This window comes from Melanaphis sacchari, unplaced genomic scaffold, assembly GCF_002803265.2.
Source record: "Melanaphis sacchari strain LSU unplaced genomic scaffold, SCAv2.0 Contig23_pilon_pilon, whole genome shotgun sequence".
In the NCBI taxonomy this organism is placed as follows: domain Eukaryota; kingdom Metazoa; phylum Arthropoda; class Insecta; order Hemiptera; family Aphididae; genus Melanaphis; species Melanaphis sacchari.
Genome location: NW_020271114.1, coordinates 5375599 through 5389698, shown reverse-complemented (window position 1 = coordinate 5389698; position 14100 = coordinate 5375599). Strand labels below are relative to the sequence as shown.

At 27.3% G+C, this 14100-nt stretch overlaps 1 protein-coding gene across 2 annotated transcripts in view; it reads left to right on the top strand.

The window, feature by feature from the left end:
- The first annotated feature begins 869 nt into the window (after positions 1-869).
- The window catches only part of LOC112594669 (phospholipase A1-like), a 37540-nt gene continuing 24309 nt past the window's right edge, over positions 870-14100 (top strand). Inside the window, exons 1-2 of one of the 2 annotated variants that reach the window (XM_025339587.1) lie at positions 870-1452; positions 1690-1879. In XM_025339587.1, coding sequence (XP_025195372.1) covers positions 1816-1879 — 64 coding nt within the window. In that variant the 5' untranslated portion in view covers positions 870-1452; positions 1690-1815. The remainder of the gene's footprint in view (positions 1453-1689; positions 1880-14100) is intronic. The other variant, XM_025339586.1, reaches the window with a different exon arrangement.

Below are 14100 nucleotides of genomic sequence, written 5' to 3'. Positions count from 1 at the left end.
TTATTATTGTAGGATACAATTGAATATGAGCGTGCTTGGTGAACCATTCTGTGTATAATAATACAGTATACAGAGTGATTCACCAGCATGCATACCTTTATTTTTCATTTGATAATCAATTTATGCTAATTCTGATTTTTTTTAATTTTAAAATTATGACCATATTTTCAAATTCTTGAGATTGTTCGTATTATCTTCTTAAAGAGTGTTCTAATACAATATAAACCTATGTTTTTTTTTTAAAATTACAACTCATTTTTTTTTCTAAATTATTCAGTGAATATATTTATTTTTCAACGTCTGATGTACTTGTTTCAAAATTCAAACGGATAGTTTTAATTTATTAAAATGTTTATACTAAGATTAATATAACATTTAGAAAATTGTAAAATAAAAAAAAAAATATAAAATTGGATATAATATTCCAGTGTTTATAATAATTGGATTGTTTTTAAAAATGTTAATAACTATTGATAGATGAATACAAATTACTTAACTTTTCAAATCTCATAGCCTCCATATCTGTCAAATTAAATCCATTACCGTAAGAACTTATTAGAACACAAAGATAAATGACTCAAAAACTATTCGTTCAAATTTTGATATCGATACGTTAAAACTTTCAGAAAAATTATCTGCTAAATGATTTATACTTGAAAACGAGGTGGGGGTGGGGATACTCATTTGAAAAATAGAGGTTTGTAAAATATGGTATTTAGGCACATTCGATAATTCCAAAAACCAGATTTTGAAGAACTGCATTGTTGAAGAAAAAATGGGGGTGAACATGATCGGTGAATCGCCCTATATTCCCACGAGATTAGCGTTCAAGTGCACGGAACTCTTTGACCGAGACCTGTTGTCGCTGGAGCGCGCGTACGACCAGAAGCCCACTAGACGGTTAACGTCCACGCGTCCATGTGCCGGTCACGCGATACCACGCGATGGTATAGTATTTTTTTTCGCTCTTACAAACGGTTTGACATTCATCCACGGCGGACCACGAGCGCGCGCTCAGACGAGAACGAAAATAAAACGTACTAAACGCGTATATTATTGGATCAATTTATGCCATTAAATATCTATCGACGGAACCGAATTTTCCCGATTAATTATCTTACAATCGGTGTAGTTGTGAATTTTTTTCGCGAATTTTTTCCGTAAATTTCGTTCATAATTTTTGTCACCCGCCGCGCGGTTTAGTCACAAAACGTTTCGCCGCGTCTCATTATGTCGGTCGAATTTGAATATCCGCGTTTGGTTTGATGCGTAAAATAATTAATAATAATATTATTTATAGTACGAACAGTGTCTGTTCTACACGTTTAATACCGCGTTAAATAGTAATATTATTATTTTATAGTATACGTCTTGTTAGTTTCGTGTTTGTTGTTCCATCCGTTTCGAACAGGGTTTAACTGTGACAGCTTATATCGCAATATTTATTGACAGGTAAACGTTGTTTTATATACATATATATATATGCGTACATTTTTCTTTTTCTTTTTTGAAATTTATTTTAATATTATATTTATCGTTTAATCGATGTACAATGAGCTGTTTTTCTTTTAACGTCAAGTACCACTAACTATATATTGACGTTATTAATTATTGGTCGTCATATGATATTTTAATATTTAATAATGCTAATATTATTATTTTTATTGATTTTATTATTTTGTGACTTAGGTGATCATAAATATATTCAATAAGGATGTCATCCGAAAAACCAAAGTTATTGGGATTTTTTTTTCATTTTTGACGTTCGATAAATGGATTCAGTGATAATACCATTAGAACATAACAATATTAAAAATGAAATTCGATTTCCGAGGAATAAACATTTTAACGTATTTCATATGCCTCTCTTTTATACCAGGTAAATTATATTTAAAAAAAATACAATAGTTATTAGTTTAAATAGATAATTATAGTTTTAATTAGTTTAAGTAAATAAATTCTGTTTGGTTATAATGTTTGGTATAATCATGGTAAATTATTTGAAAATAATTCTAACGTGTTTAAAATATTTAAAAACTAATATCAATATTTTTTTTTAATTCTATTTATAACACAAACATTTCAAAAATCACATTATGAATAAATTAATTTTAAAATAATAAAAGAAGAGCGAGCATACGTCTTGGTGAATCACTTTTTGTAATAATTAATGATATGCGTGATAGAAAATTAAATAGTTTTTAATAAATAAATAAATCACAAGTCATGATTATTTTTTTCCTTCTAGAAATAACTAATATAGATTGGTTCACATAAAAAAAAATCAATCTGTTCTCATACCGTTTATTTATTATGACACGATAAGGAAGAATGATGACATTTTGAATGACACAGTTTATTTCGATTTTTACGCACAAAAATGATGTAGCATGAATATGTACGTCTACTTCCCGAGTTTGTTAACTGTAGTGCAGCACACACCGTACACTAACAGTTACTAAGGTCAGTGTGTATTTTATGTGGGAATATTATCTGCGATTTGCAGTTTATTATAATCAGAACGGGTTTAAATCACGAGTAAAATACTCGGGGAAACTGGTGGCTTGAGATTTTGTAAATAAAAAGAATATAACACATCGATGTACACGCTTTGATGTAATTCTTTCATTTAGAGTGTAAAATAATATTTTGGTGAAACTGAACACGTGTAATATTAGTTAAAAATTACAAAAATCGATTGACGAATCAATAAGTGACACAAATGTTTTATATTTTAAAAATCACTATTATATTCTAACCCATAATATACTATAATATTATATATATATGATTTTGAGTGTTAAAATGTTAAAATTGTTAAAATTATAAGTTTATAATTATAGAATATAATAAATTAACTTATTATTTTTTTCATTCACATTGTCATGTTTAAATGTATAGGTATATAACATCATTAATATAGCAATAAGCGTTCAAATTTTTAATACATGTAACTGCAATGTGATCATTACAAAATGTGTGAAGTGTGTTTGCTTTTTTGCGTATGAAACTAATTCGAATTTAGCTATTATGATTACTCAGCATTGAGTTAATTGAGATTTAACGATCTTTTCTTCATCAGTGATGAGTTATATGATTAAATTATTCGTAATTTGTAATATAGTTATTTCCATGCTCGTTGTTCAAAAAACGATCATAGCTTGATGATTGCTACATTTATCTTAAGCGCCCATATACTCGTATGGTGTATCTAAAATTCAGCTGATTTGCAAACAATCATATGATTCGTTTACATACATATTTATAAAAAATAGTTATAACTTACACTCATTTTCAAATACACTAATAAAAAATATAAATTAAAAGATTATAATAAAGGGTGTGTTTAACCTGTGAGTTTCTATACATAAAAATATTTTTAGTATAAAAAAAATTAAAAATAAAGAAATCAAATTTAGTGTGTTAAATAAATCACATATTAAATGTGTAGAATATTTTTAATTATTAAAAATCAGCTTAACATCCTCGCTTCGACTTTCGCCTTTATGAGGATTAAGACTTTCTAATATAATCATATTTAAATATGACCAGGCACTTTGGCGGGTTTAACCATTGATTGATCGGTAATTCAATCACAATTATATGATATTTAATATTTATATTACTTACTTTTCGGAAGAGACTATAGAGACGAAAATATCTATAATATAATCGTAATTTATACTGTTTAAAATTTATTTTAACAAAAAATGTAAAGGTAAATCACAAATATATAACTTTGTAAATCCAATGAATGGAGCACACGCTCAAAATATTGAACGTTTATCGTTTATAATTATAGATCAAAGTATTATTTTATTTACAGTGCAATATTGTTTACCTGTTCAACTTCTTGTAGAGGATAAATTATATCAGGATCACTGTCATAACTCTTAAGTTCATCTTCACTGCTTATTTTACCAAACTCATATAAACTACAAATACTGTTTGTTCCCATAGATCTATTGTCAATGTCATCGACAAGTTCTTCTAATCCCTTTAACAATTAAGTAGACATTTAGTTAATTATTAAAATATATAAAAATTATATATAGTATCAACAAAACTGTTTTTAAATACTCACAACCAATATAGTTTTTCTATCCTCTTCTAGCTGTTCATTTAATCTAATTAAATCGTTGTTCATCATAAACAACAAGTTTATTTAATTTATACTTTTACTAAATTCAAAAATCTACAAAGAGTCAACGATATTACATTAACAAAGTTATAATTATTCAGTGATGCATTTGAATTTTGTAACAACAACAACAATAATTTACTAATCTATGATAACATAGCCTAAAAATAGAATATTTGTTAATAATTTAGTATTCCATCAAATTGATAATGAACATATCAGCTGTGTGACCACGATTGATATATCTTTAATATAAATCTGAAACTGTGGTTGTGACCACAAAATATAATTTATACACCAATATATTATCAAATAGTAAATACGGAGATACTGTGTTTTTAGTTACTGTTTAAAATGTTTTGAAAATAAGCGAAATAACAGTAACTCCACGTCACTTACTGCTTATTTGCTACTTATTGGGATTTACTGTATTTTTGCTTCTAGTTTCACAAAAATTATGGACTTACTATTTATTTTCTAAATTTCAAATGCTCATTTTCAATGTTAAATATTGGATATACTGCTTTTTCACTACGAAAAATGGTACAACACCACATTGTTAACCCCGTGTAGCAATATCTCAATTTCGACCAAAATTGGAGATACTGCTTTTTCGCTTAGCACGGCAGTATAGCGATCAGTTAAAAAGTGTAATAAAAAACTGCGATGAACGAAAATTATCTAACTATACTATTGTAGGCAGTGCACTAAAGAGGTAGAACTATTTGCTTTAAAAAATGAGTCACCGTTTTTCTTTATTATTTATTTTTCTTCAAAAAAATAAAAAGATAGTTTCTTTATTTCTTTACATATATTAATTTTCAATTATCAAAGTTATATTTTTTATCTGTTTGAAGTATGAAATTATTTGATTTGTATTCTTGTATATAAGTATTCATAACAATAACATAAATTTAATAATAGAATAACATAAATATATAATGTTAATAGTATTAAAAAATTGATGATAATTCGTATGTTAAATTTTATTAAAGGGATTTATAATTTTAGATAATTATATAAATTAATAATTTACTAAATTTATTTTTATTGAAATTATTTTATATTTAAAGTTCAGACGTCATGTTGCATAAAATGATATAAAACAGTACCTATTCTTGGAAAAATTGATAAGTACCTAAGATACCTATTCAAATTAATAAAATGGTGACAACTTCTCATTTTAATAATAGTGGAAAATAAACAGTATGGTAAAATGGTAAAATATAGTATCACGGTTTTGTATACAAATGTAACGTTGTAAAATATGTATAAGTATTATAATATACGCAATGTGTTTCTACTATAATCGATATAATATAATATTATTATTTTGTCTCTTTGACGTGAGAAATCGTATTCAACAAATATGACGTATATAATAATCCGATTGACGAAAACGAGATTAAATTATAAAATTCACAACATATGTAGTAAGGTTACGCAGTGCTCAAGTTGGAAAAATAAAAAAGGGGAACTGGGGCTTCTAGACTTTATAAAAAATTAACGTTTTTCAATGATTAATCTCAGCCTAATGCGTAGGGCCTTGCCCCTTCACCCTTCGAATAACTATCTTCAACAATAGTTAATTGAAATCTAATACACCAAACAAGTAAAACTTATCAATTATTACAATAAATTTTCTTTTTCTTTTCATTTATTAAAATAAAATTGAATGGTTAACGTTATTAATATTTCTAACTAATTAGGTGATTCATTAAAACAATCTTTAATTAAACTTCATAGCTGTTGGTAAGTGTGATTTATTTCAAAATTTTCTTTTAGAACAACATTCTTCTTCAGTAGATCTCTTCCCTACACCTTACACGTGCCCGAGACAATATTTACGATTTTTGGTTTAAAATTTTGTACCTGGAGATCCGATACAATTTATAAACAAGAGAGGATAAATACGAGTAGAACTTAATGTATTTATTATGGTAGTCGGTAAATTGTTGATAGAATTAAAAGCTCGTTCACACTCACTTAATGATATTGCAATTGTCTTAATTGCAGTTAGCAGAGGGTCCAAATCATGTATATAAAATTTATTTTTAGTGTCTTTAAATTCTCAGAATTTGCGTATTGTTGAATATTCGTCAACTTGAAATGTTTTTACTAATCACTTAACAAAACTATCATTGTATTGAATATTACAATCGTCAGGCCAATTGTTTTGATCTAATATATATATATATAAATCTTTTAGTAAATAACTGTATTGGATTTTAAACTAGTGATTCTGAAAAAATATAAATCGAAATATGATATGCTATATGATTGTTGTTTATCTATGATAATATCATTTGGTTATTTTGAGTTAACCGATTACCAAAATTAATTAACCATGAATTAAATAATGATAAATAGATAAAAGATTTTTGATCTCAGACTAAGATATAATACTATATTTTAGTTCGAAACTTTAACTGTGTTATAAATTATTATTCATCATAAAAAAAAATTATTAAACTTAATTTTTAATATCTTATTGAATAGGTACAAATTTATGAAATAAAAATTACAAAATTACAATATTATTTTAACATTTTCAACAAAATAAAACGTCCCGTTCCTCTCGTTCAGATGAAAATAATTAGAAGAGTCAGAAGAGGTATTCTCAAAACATAAAAAAAAATGAAGAGGAGCTCCGTCCCTTGTGTCCTCCCACAACTCGAGCACTAATTGTATAATATATACCTATCTATCATCCGTCGTATTCGAATTAAGTTTAATATTTTTATTTTTTTTTACCTTCCGCGTCTGCATTTTAGAGATACACTGGGTTAATACAATTACGGGTAGATATTACTTGTTCTATTGTTAAAAGAAAACAATTGTTGCAGAAATCTATGTAATTTGTTTAGTATATATAAGTATGAAGGTTAATTATTTACGGTGTTTAAAGCCGACCTTGACCTAAAACACATGCTAAAGTGAGCAGGACACTATAGCTAATCGTTTACCTATAATATTATGTGCACTGAGACTTTATTTGATTATTGAAATTATTATTCCTTATAATAGTCATTTCGTATTTACGGTCTATAAAAAATTTTCTATTGTTTGAATCAAAATTAGTTCCCCGTCGACTATATTCTATCATTATAATAGGTATTATCACCGGAGTCGTAATCATTTATTAGGTACATGGTAAGTATTATACCCACTAACTATTCTAGTTGACGCTTTAATTGTTTTTATTATTTTCCATTTCGTTGGTGATGATTTATGGTAAGTAATAACGTTAAATAATAGTGCTATTTGAGTATATGAAGCGTATAAAATCATATATTACAATATAATATCGATCTATTTCAATAATTATATTATTTATTATCTAAAATGGTAAATTTTTTTTGTGCGATTTCCGAATTTGATTGTTATAGTAATACCTTAAAATAAATGTGAATAACATAATAAACACATTCACGATGCCGTATTTATAGTAGTTACATCACTATAAGGATATCAATATATTATAATATTATACTGATATTTTGTACCAGAGTAATTTATAATAGCATGTCATCGGATATGCATAATGCAGTTTACCCAACCTCGTGATTTATAATGATGCGGTAGACGCGGTGATATCGTTTACAATATGCTGTGCCAAATCTAACCTAACCAACAACAGATAATACAAAAAAAAAATTTCAAGCAAAATTATATCATATAACAAAGCTCTTAGCATATTTAGTTTTATGAAATGAAGTTGTAAATATTTTAAAAATTCAAAATATGCTTTAATTTCAATTGCTTCACTTGTTTGTTCTACTCCCAAGTATTGCTCAATGATTTTAAATTCTTATTAACTTGAGCTTAGTAAATAAATTGGAACACATTTAGCGGCGATTTTTACGGATACTAGCATTTAAGTTAATTCATTTTTAAGTCTAGCATATGCATCATGTATGTTGATCAACTATTATAGTGATTAATTGTGGTACTGAATCGCTTGTACAAAAAAGTAAAAACAAGGCTTGATGATGTTTATTGACGTTATAAACTACTTAATTATCAAATCGAATATCCTAAATTACAAAGCGGTAAACATTATACCTATAACGTTTTTTTATATTATTACTAGGTCGTCACAGATGTTTTACACTTCTACATAATATATTTTGACAAAACTATAATTTTTTTCACTTCAATCAATAGAATACTTACTAAAAGTAATTCGAAAAATAACTTTTATGTTAATTTTATTTATTGAAATCAATTTTATAATATTATATAAAATAATACAAGTAATAGTATACGAATGTATTTAGATATATGTATTTCCAAAGGTTTTAAACCTATTGTACAATAATTTTATTATATTATACATAATTTTTGGGCATATATATTAATAAAATAAAAGAAACTGCAGTTAACTCACAGGTCCAAATGTAAGGTATTCATGGCGTGGGAAATCTCACTGCTTCAGATTAGGTTAGAGTCTTTATCAAGTATAAATAAGTAGAATGAGTATTTATAATTTTTTTTTGGAATTTAGCACTAAAACCCATATTTCATTGAATTTTTTTAAACCGATGAATATTATTGCAGTGTGGTAGAGAATGGCGCTTCTACTCTTTTTTTTTTCTAGATTATTGGAGACTTTAAGTCCATCCTTAAAACAATTTGAACTATGCCATCGTTAATTTAGTTGATTATGTTTAATATTGGACGCTGGATCGAAATTGAAATCGGATGTTTTTTGGTGGGAGTCATTACTAACTGATTAAAGGTATCCACTGTAAATACCTGGTCACGGACCTAGCTGCAGCGGCTGTGGTTTCGCCATATCTAACGAAGTGTATACGAGTAGACAGCGCACTATATCTGCCGAAATAATAATAAAAAAAAAAGAACAGAATAGAAGCAATTCATTGGATAATCGTATATATTATAAATTAATGGTGACACTGAAGCAAACATACACATTAGTTGGTATATAGGGGATTGAGCCACAATCATGCGGCAGCGGTCGACCGTATACGACAGTATATAATTTGTGCGTGAAAATTAAGATTATAGGTGTTTGACGAATTATTATAACAATTTTAAATTACCACGAATGTAACGCGTTATGGGCGAATTTAGAAGCGAATTCAACCATATAGTATGCATAATAAATAAAATACACACACACACACACACACATATATATATACAACGAAAGTAAAACCGCCGAAGTATCTGTAGCGATTTCACATTTTTTTACTATGAATTTTTACAGTTGTACATTCGAAACGTGTTATACATAGCCTTAGTATGACGTAGTTATAGGTTGCATCCGAATTCCTCGACAACTGCTCTTAAAATGATCCGAAATATTCGATTGCATGCCACAATTGTAAATATTTGATGTACTTTAAAATTCTATTAACAATATTTAAAATTAAAATTAATATTTTTTATGAAGTCCTGAGTTTAATGATTTTTCAATTATTTAATTACCGTAAATAAATGCTGTAGTTGAATATAACATGAAATAATATGACGTACCCTCATTTTTAATTCCCCTTTATACATTTATAAGCTAAACAACTCAAAACATGATTTTAATTTAATTTCGAGTATTTTAAGTAAAAATATTAAGTTTAATGCAACCCATGTAATTTGGACAATGTTTTTGTCATGCGATTCGGATGCATTGGACATAGTTATGTATTTATAAAATCAATAAAATTACACCGATTCACATACAAACACATATTAAAGTGCATGTATAATCTAGATGAATGATCAAATTGAGTTAGGTATCTACGCCGATTTTAAGTGCGTTTTCTCGTTCCATTAAAAATTATTTTCGTTTTCGATTCCAGCACTGCAGCTCGAGTTACCTATTTAAAGTGATATTTGATACTCATCTATTCATCTGCTTCGCCGAAAAGAAATATTTTGAGGTATTAGGTGTTGGCCCTTTGAAGAGGGTTGATTTAAGGGGTGCGTTTAACGAGGGATCTTTATATTGTTATGAAATAAAAGAAACGTCGACACGGTGTGAGGTTATTGTAATCTTATATTTGTATAGATCCATCGAACTATACGAACGGAAATTTTTTTTCTACTCGGCGGAAATAATATCTATTATAATATGCACGGACTTTCTGTGTCAAACCTTCGTATAGAACATGATAATATATTATAATACTACTCCTCTACAACGATTTTATTATTGTATAGAATTCGGGTTTCGTGGCGCCGTGTTGTCGACGGCGGTGTGAACACAAACACCACTAACACTTGATCCCGTATTTTAATATAATAATAATATAACATGATATACTTAACGAACGGTCAACGCTTAATTAATCCCAATAAATAACTGCCGGATATCTTATTTCAATAAAATGCATTGTGTGTAGAGGTATCGGTGTAGCAGGTAAACGTCTACTCAGAATTATTTATGGGCGGTCGGGGGGATAGGTAAAGGCATAAAATATGTATCCAAATCCGAAATCCGATCTTTTCCTCCGCAGGACCAGCCTCAATCGCGCCGAGGTTGGGCATTTTTGAAAACCAAGATATGGCCACAGCTGTATTTTGTCATCGTTTATGCGCGCAGTGTAATCAATGTATTAAAGAAGCGACTGGTTCTCGGTCAAACGGATACATTTTAAAGACCGGTTTGATTTCACTCTATAGTCGTGCAAAAGAAGAAAAATATAATAATGATACGTATACACGCCTATAAATATGCGATAAGCCCAAAGGGCACAAGTGTTGTTTTCACCACGCATGCTATTCGATTATAGGCACGGATTCTGGAAACGTTCACTTTTCGTGTGTATAATAATAATGTATGGGCAGTCCTCCGACAATCGATATTGGCGCGTATGCTCTCCTGACTAGGATAGTCGGATGCCGGTTGCAGCGTCTACACAAAATCGGGTCATCCGAATAAGAAACGCGGACACACATAATAATATTAGGTAGCAATCATCCGATTTGCTAACTACCGCACGCGTCTGATATATCATTTATAAATACTTTATCCACCGAAATATACATAAATATTTCACTATTATAAAAAAAAAAAGTTTTATATAGTTTATCTTTCATACATTATTTATTAAATACATACGTCTTCATTACAGAGTTTTACACTCTTTATTATTTAAAAAAACTTTATGTATTTTATCTTCTACGTAATTATTTTTAATTTTTTTAAATTAATAATATTAAATTTCAACATGCAAAAGGAACGGGGACGAAATACTCAATTATAAAGTTACATAAAAATATAATATGGATTAGCGAGATTAAATCAATTTTAAGAATTTTAAGCTATGAATTAATATATTGCTCTAGAATTTAAAAATTAATATGAAGCAAAATATAATTTAACTCAGTTAAAAAAAAGTTAATACATTTTTATTTAAATTACGACGAAGGTCACATATTCAATCGGCATGTTTAATTAAGTAATTATGTAACTTTCAATTTTTTTAAGAATAACTAAATATTTTGTTAAAAATGTATTCTACAATATTTAGATTTATTGAAAATTAGCCGTAATAACTAAATAATCGTAGACTTGTATTCCTAAATATTATTTTAAATATTCTTAACTTAGAAAATTAACTATACCTACTTTTCCATCTTAATAATTAAGTTTTAAATAATTTAAAATAATAATTTTAAATAATAATTTTAATTTAGCTTTAACCTTATTATGCAAGTACCTATAACATTATACCTATATATCAAATGCCTACATAGCGGTTGTATATCCTCTCACGGAAATACGGAATCCTTTATTTTTTTGCAAAGACGACGAGCGCACTTTTCTATATAATACTATAATATTATATACCACCGCACAGGTACGTGTTGTTCTACAGTCATCATTATCGTAACAAAAATAAAAAAGTAATAATAACATAACCTTAATATCATCTCACTGACTGCGTGATTTTTGTTTTTTTTGTGAACCGTTGCCATTGCTTGTATGTTTATACAGGCGATAGACAACTATACGTAAACGCGTGTTGTTTTCTGTTTAACTATATATGCGACTTAATCACTCTTATACCACCGGCAACTATATCATATTATTATATGTAAGTTTAGATGTATTCCATAACGGTGCATAAAAAAAGTATAGCCACCGGCCATGTGTGTACGGTGTAACCGGTCGATTGAACTGCGGTCTAGATCTGGACTTGCTATACATTACGCAGCCGTCTCGTCTGCAATAATAAAATATTGCATTGACAAAACGTGCTGATCATTTATGATCCGCTAATTTCGAATAAACGTCGTATCCCGAACGGATGCATTAAGTTTTCGCTTCTCAATAGCAGACACCAGTTATGGTCCCGGCAATATTATTTAATAAATTACGTGTCTGACGATTATAGACGACGAGATACTAAGAAACATTTAAAATATTTCGGTGAAAATTCTTCAGTTTACCTTGCTATTTGTCGTCGGGTAAAAACATAATAATAAATATTAGATCATGAACATATAAGTAATTATGCTTTTTACAGAATTGCGTGGAATAGTAAAAATTATTTTTGTTTAGTGACATGTAAAAATATTTACGTCATAAAACGAATGATGTCATCGTTTATTTATGTATAAAAGTAATTGATGACAAAAAGTAACAAAAAATTGTCTTACGAACTTAAGAAAGGCCCTCAACTAAAAGAGATTGAGTTCATGTACAATAGTATAATCATCACATTTTTCCGATCAATTAAAAAAAAAAAAACAAACAAAAATATTATCATTTATTCTGTAATATAATATAATATTATAAACATAATAATATTCAATGCAAAATATATGACGCATCATTATTATATGACACATAAGACAATCATCAGTATTACAAAATGAATGCAATTAAAACTGCTGAATATAACTAATATAAGCAATGTATGCACTAAAAATTGACAAAAATACAATTTAATATTTAAAAAAAAACAATAATTTAAAATAAAATTAAAAGAAATTAACAAATAATTTTAACAAAAATTATAATTTTTTTATAATAAATAAGATCATTTCGGTGTAGTCTCACTGTTAGAAAACGCACTATTTAAAATATATGAAAAATATGTTTAAGTCCGGAATATCTGAAGAAAATATACAGCTTAGTCTCTATATGTTATATGCAAAATAGAATTACGTAAATGGACTTTAGTAATAACTAGGGTGAATTATTTAAAAATTAAATACATTTTTTCTTGAAAATATGAACACGTATTTAAACAAATATGTATATATTTTTTAAGTCCTGAGTAGAGCAATGAAATGTATTGATTTTACAATGTGTATTTTTTTAGTGTCTGTTAATACTTTTAGGGATAATGAAAATACTTCAATTTTCAAAAATAAGGATAATTTCTGGAAGCAAATTGGATCTAGTTAAGGAGATCAAAAGTAAAATTCTTGAAAGAAAATTATAAACGAAAAAAAAATACATTGAAGAAAAATCGGGATTTTTATGCAAATCTAATTGTCAATAAAATTGATTTTGTTTTTCAAATCTAACTCAAAACGAATAACCGCAGATACTTTAAATTTTCACCAAATGACTTCAACATTTTATTGCTTTTTATTGACAATAAAATCATCGATATTTATTTCCTATTTAGCATAAGAGATTTTCAATTTATTTTATTTTAGTTTTTTTTTTTTTTTAGAAATTTCGATTAATAATTATTTGCTGGGTAAAAATTATTAAAAATTTAATCCAAAGCTCTTCATATTAAAAATCTATAGTTGCAACATATTTTTAAATGCGTTTAAAGTTATAATTTTGAAAAAATTTATAAAAATTGCGAAAATAAGCAAATTATTTTATAATTAGAAATTCATAAGAAATATTGTTATTATGATACCTACCTAAGATTTGAAAATGTAATGCAAGGTTCTTTGTACGTAATTTATGCTGAAACCATTAAATCTAAAAATGTATCAAGTCAATAATTTTTTATAGACAATTT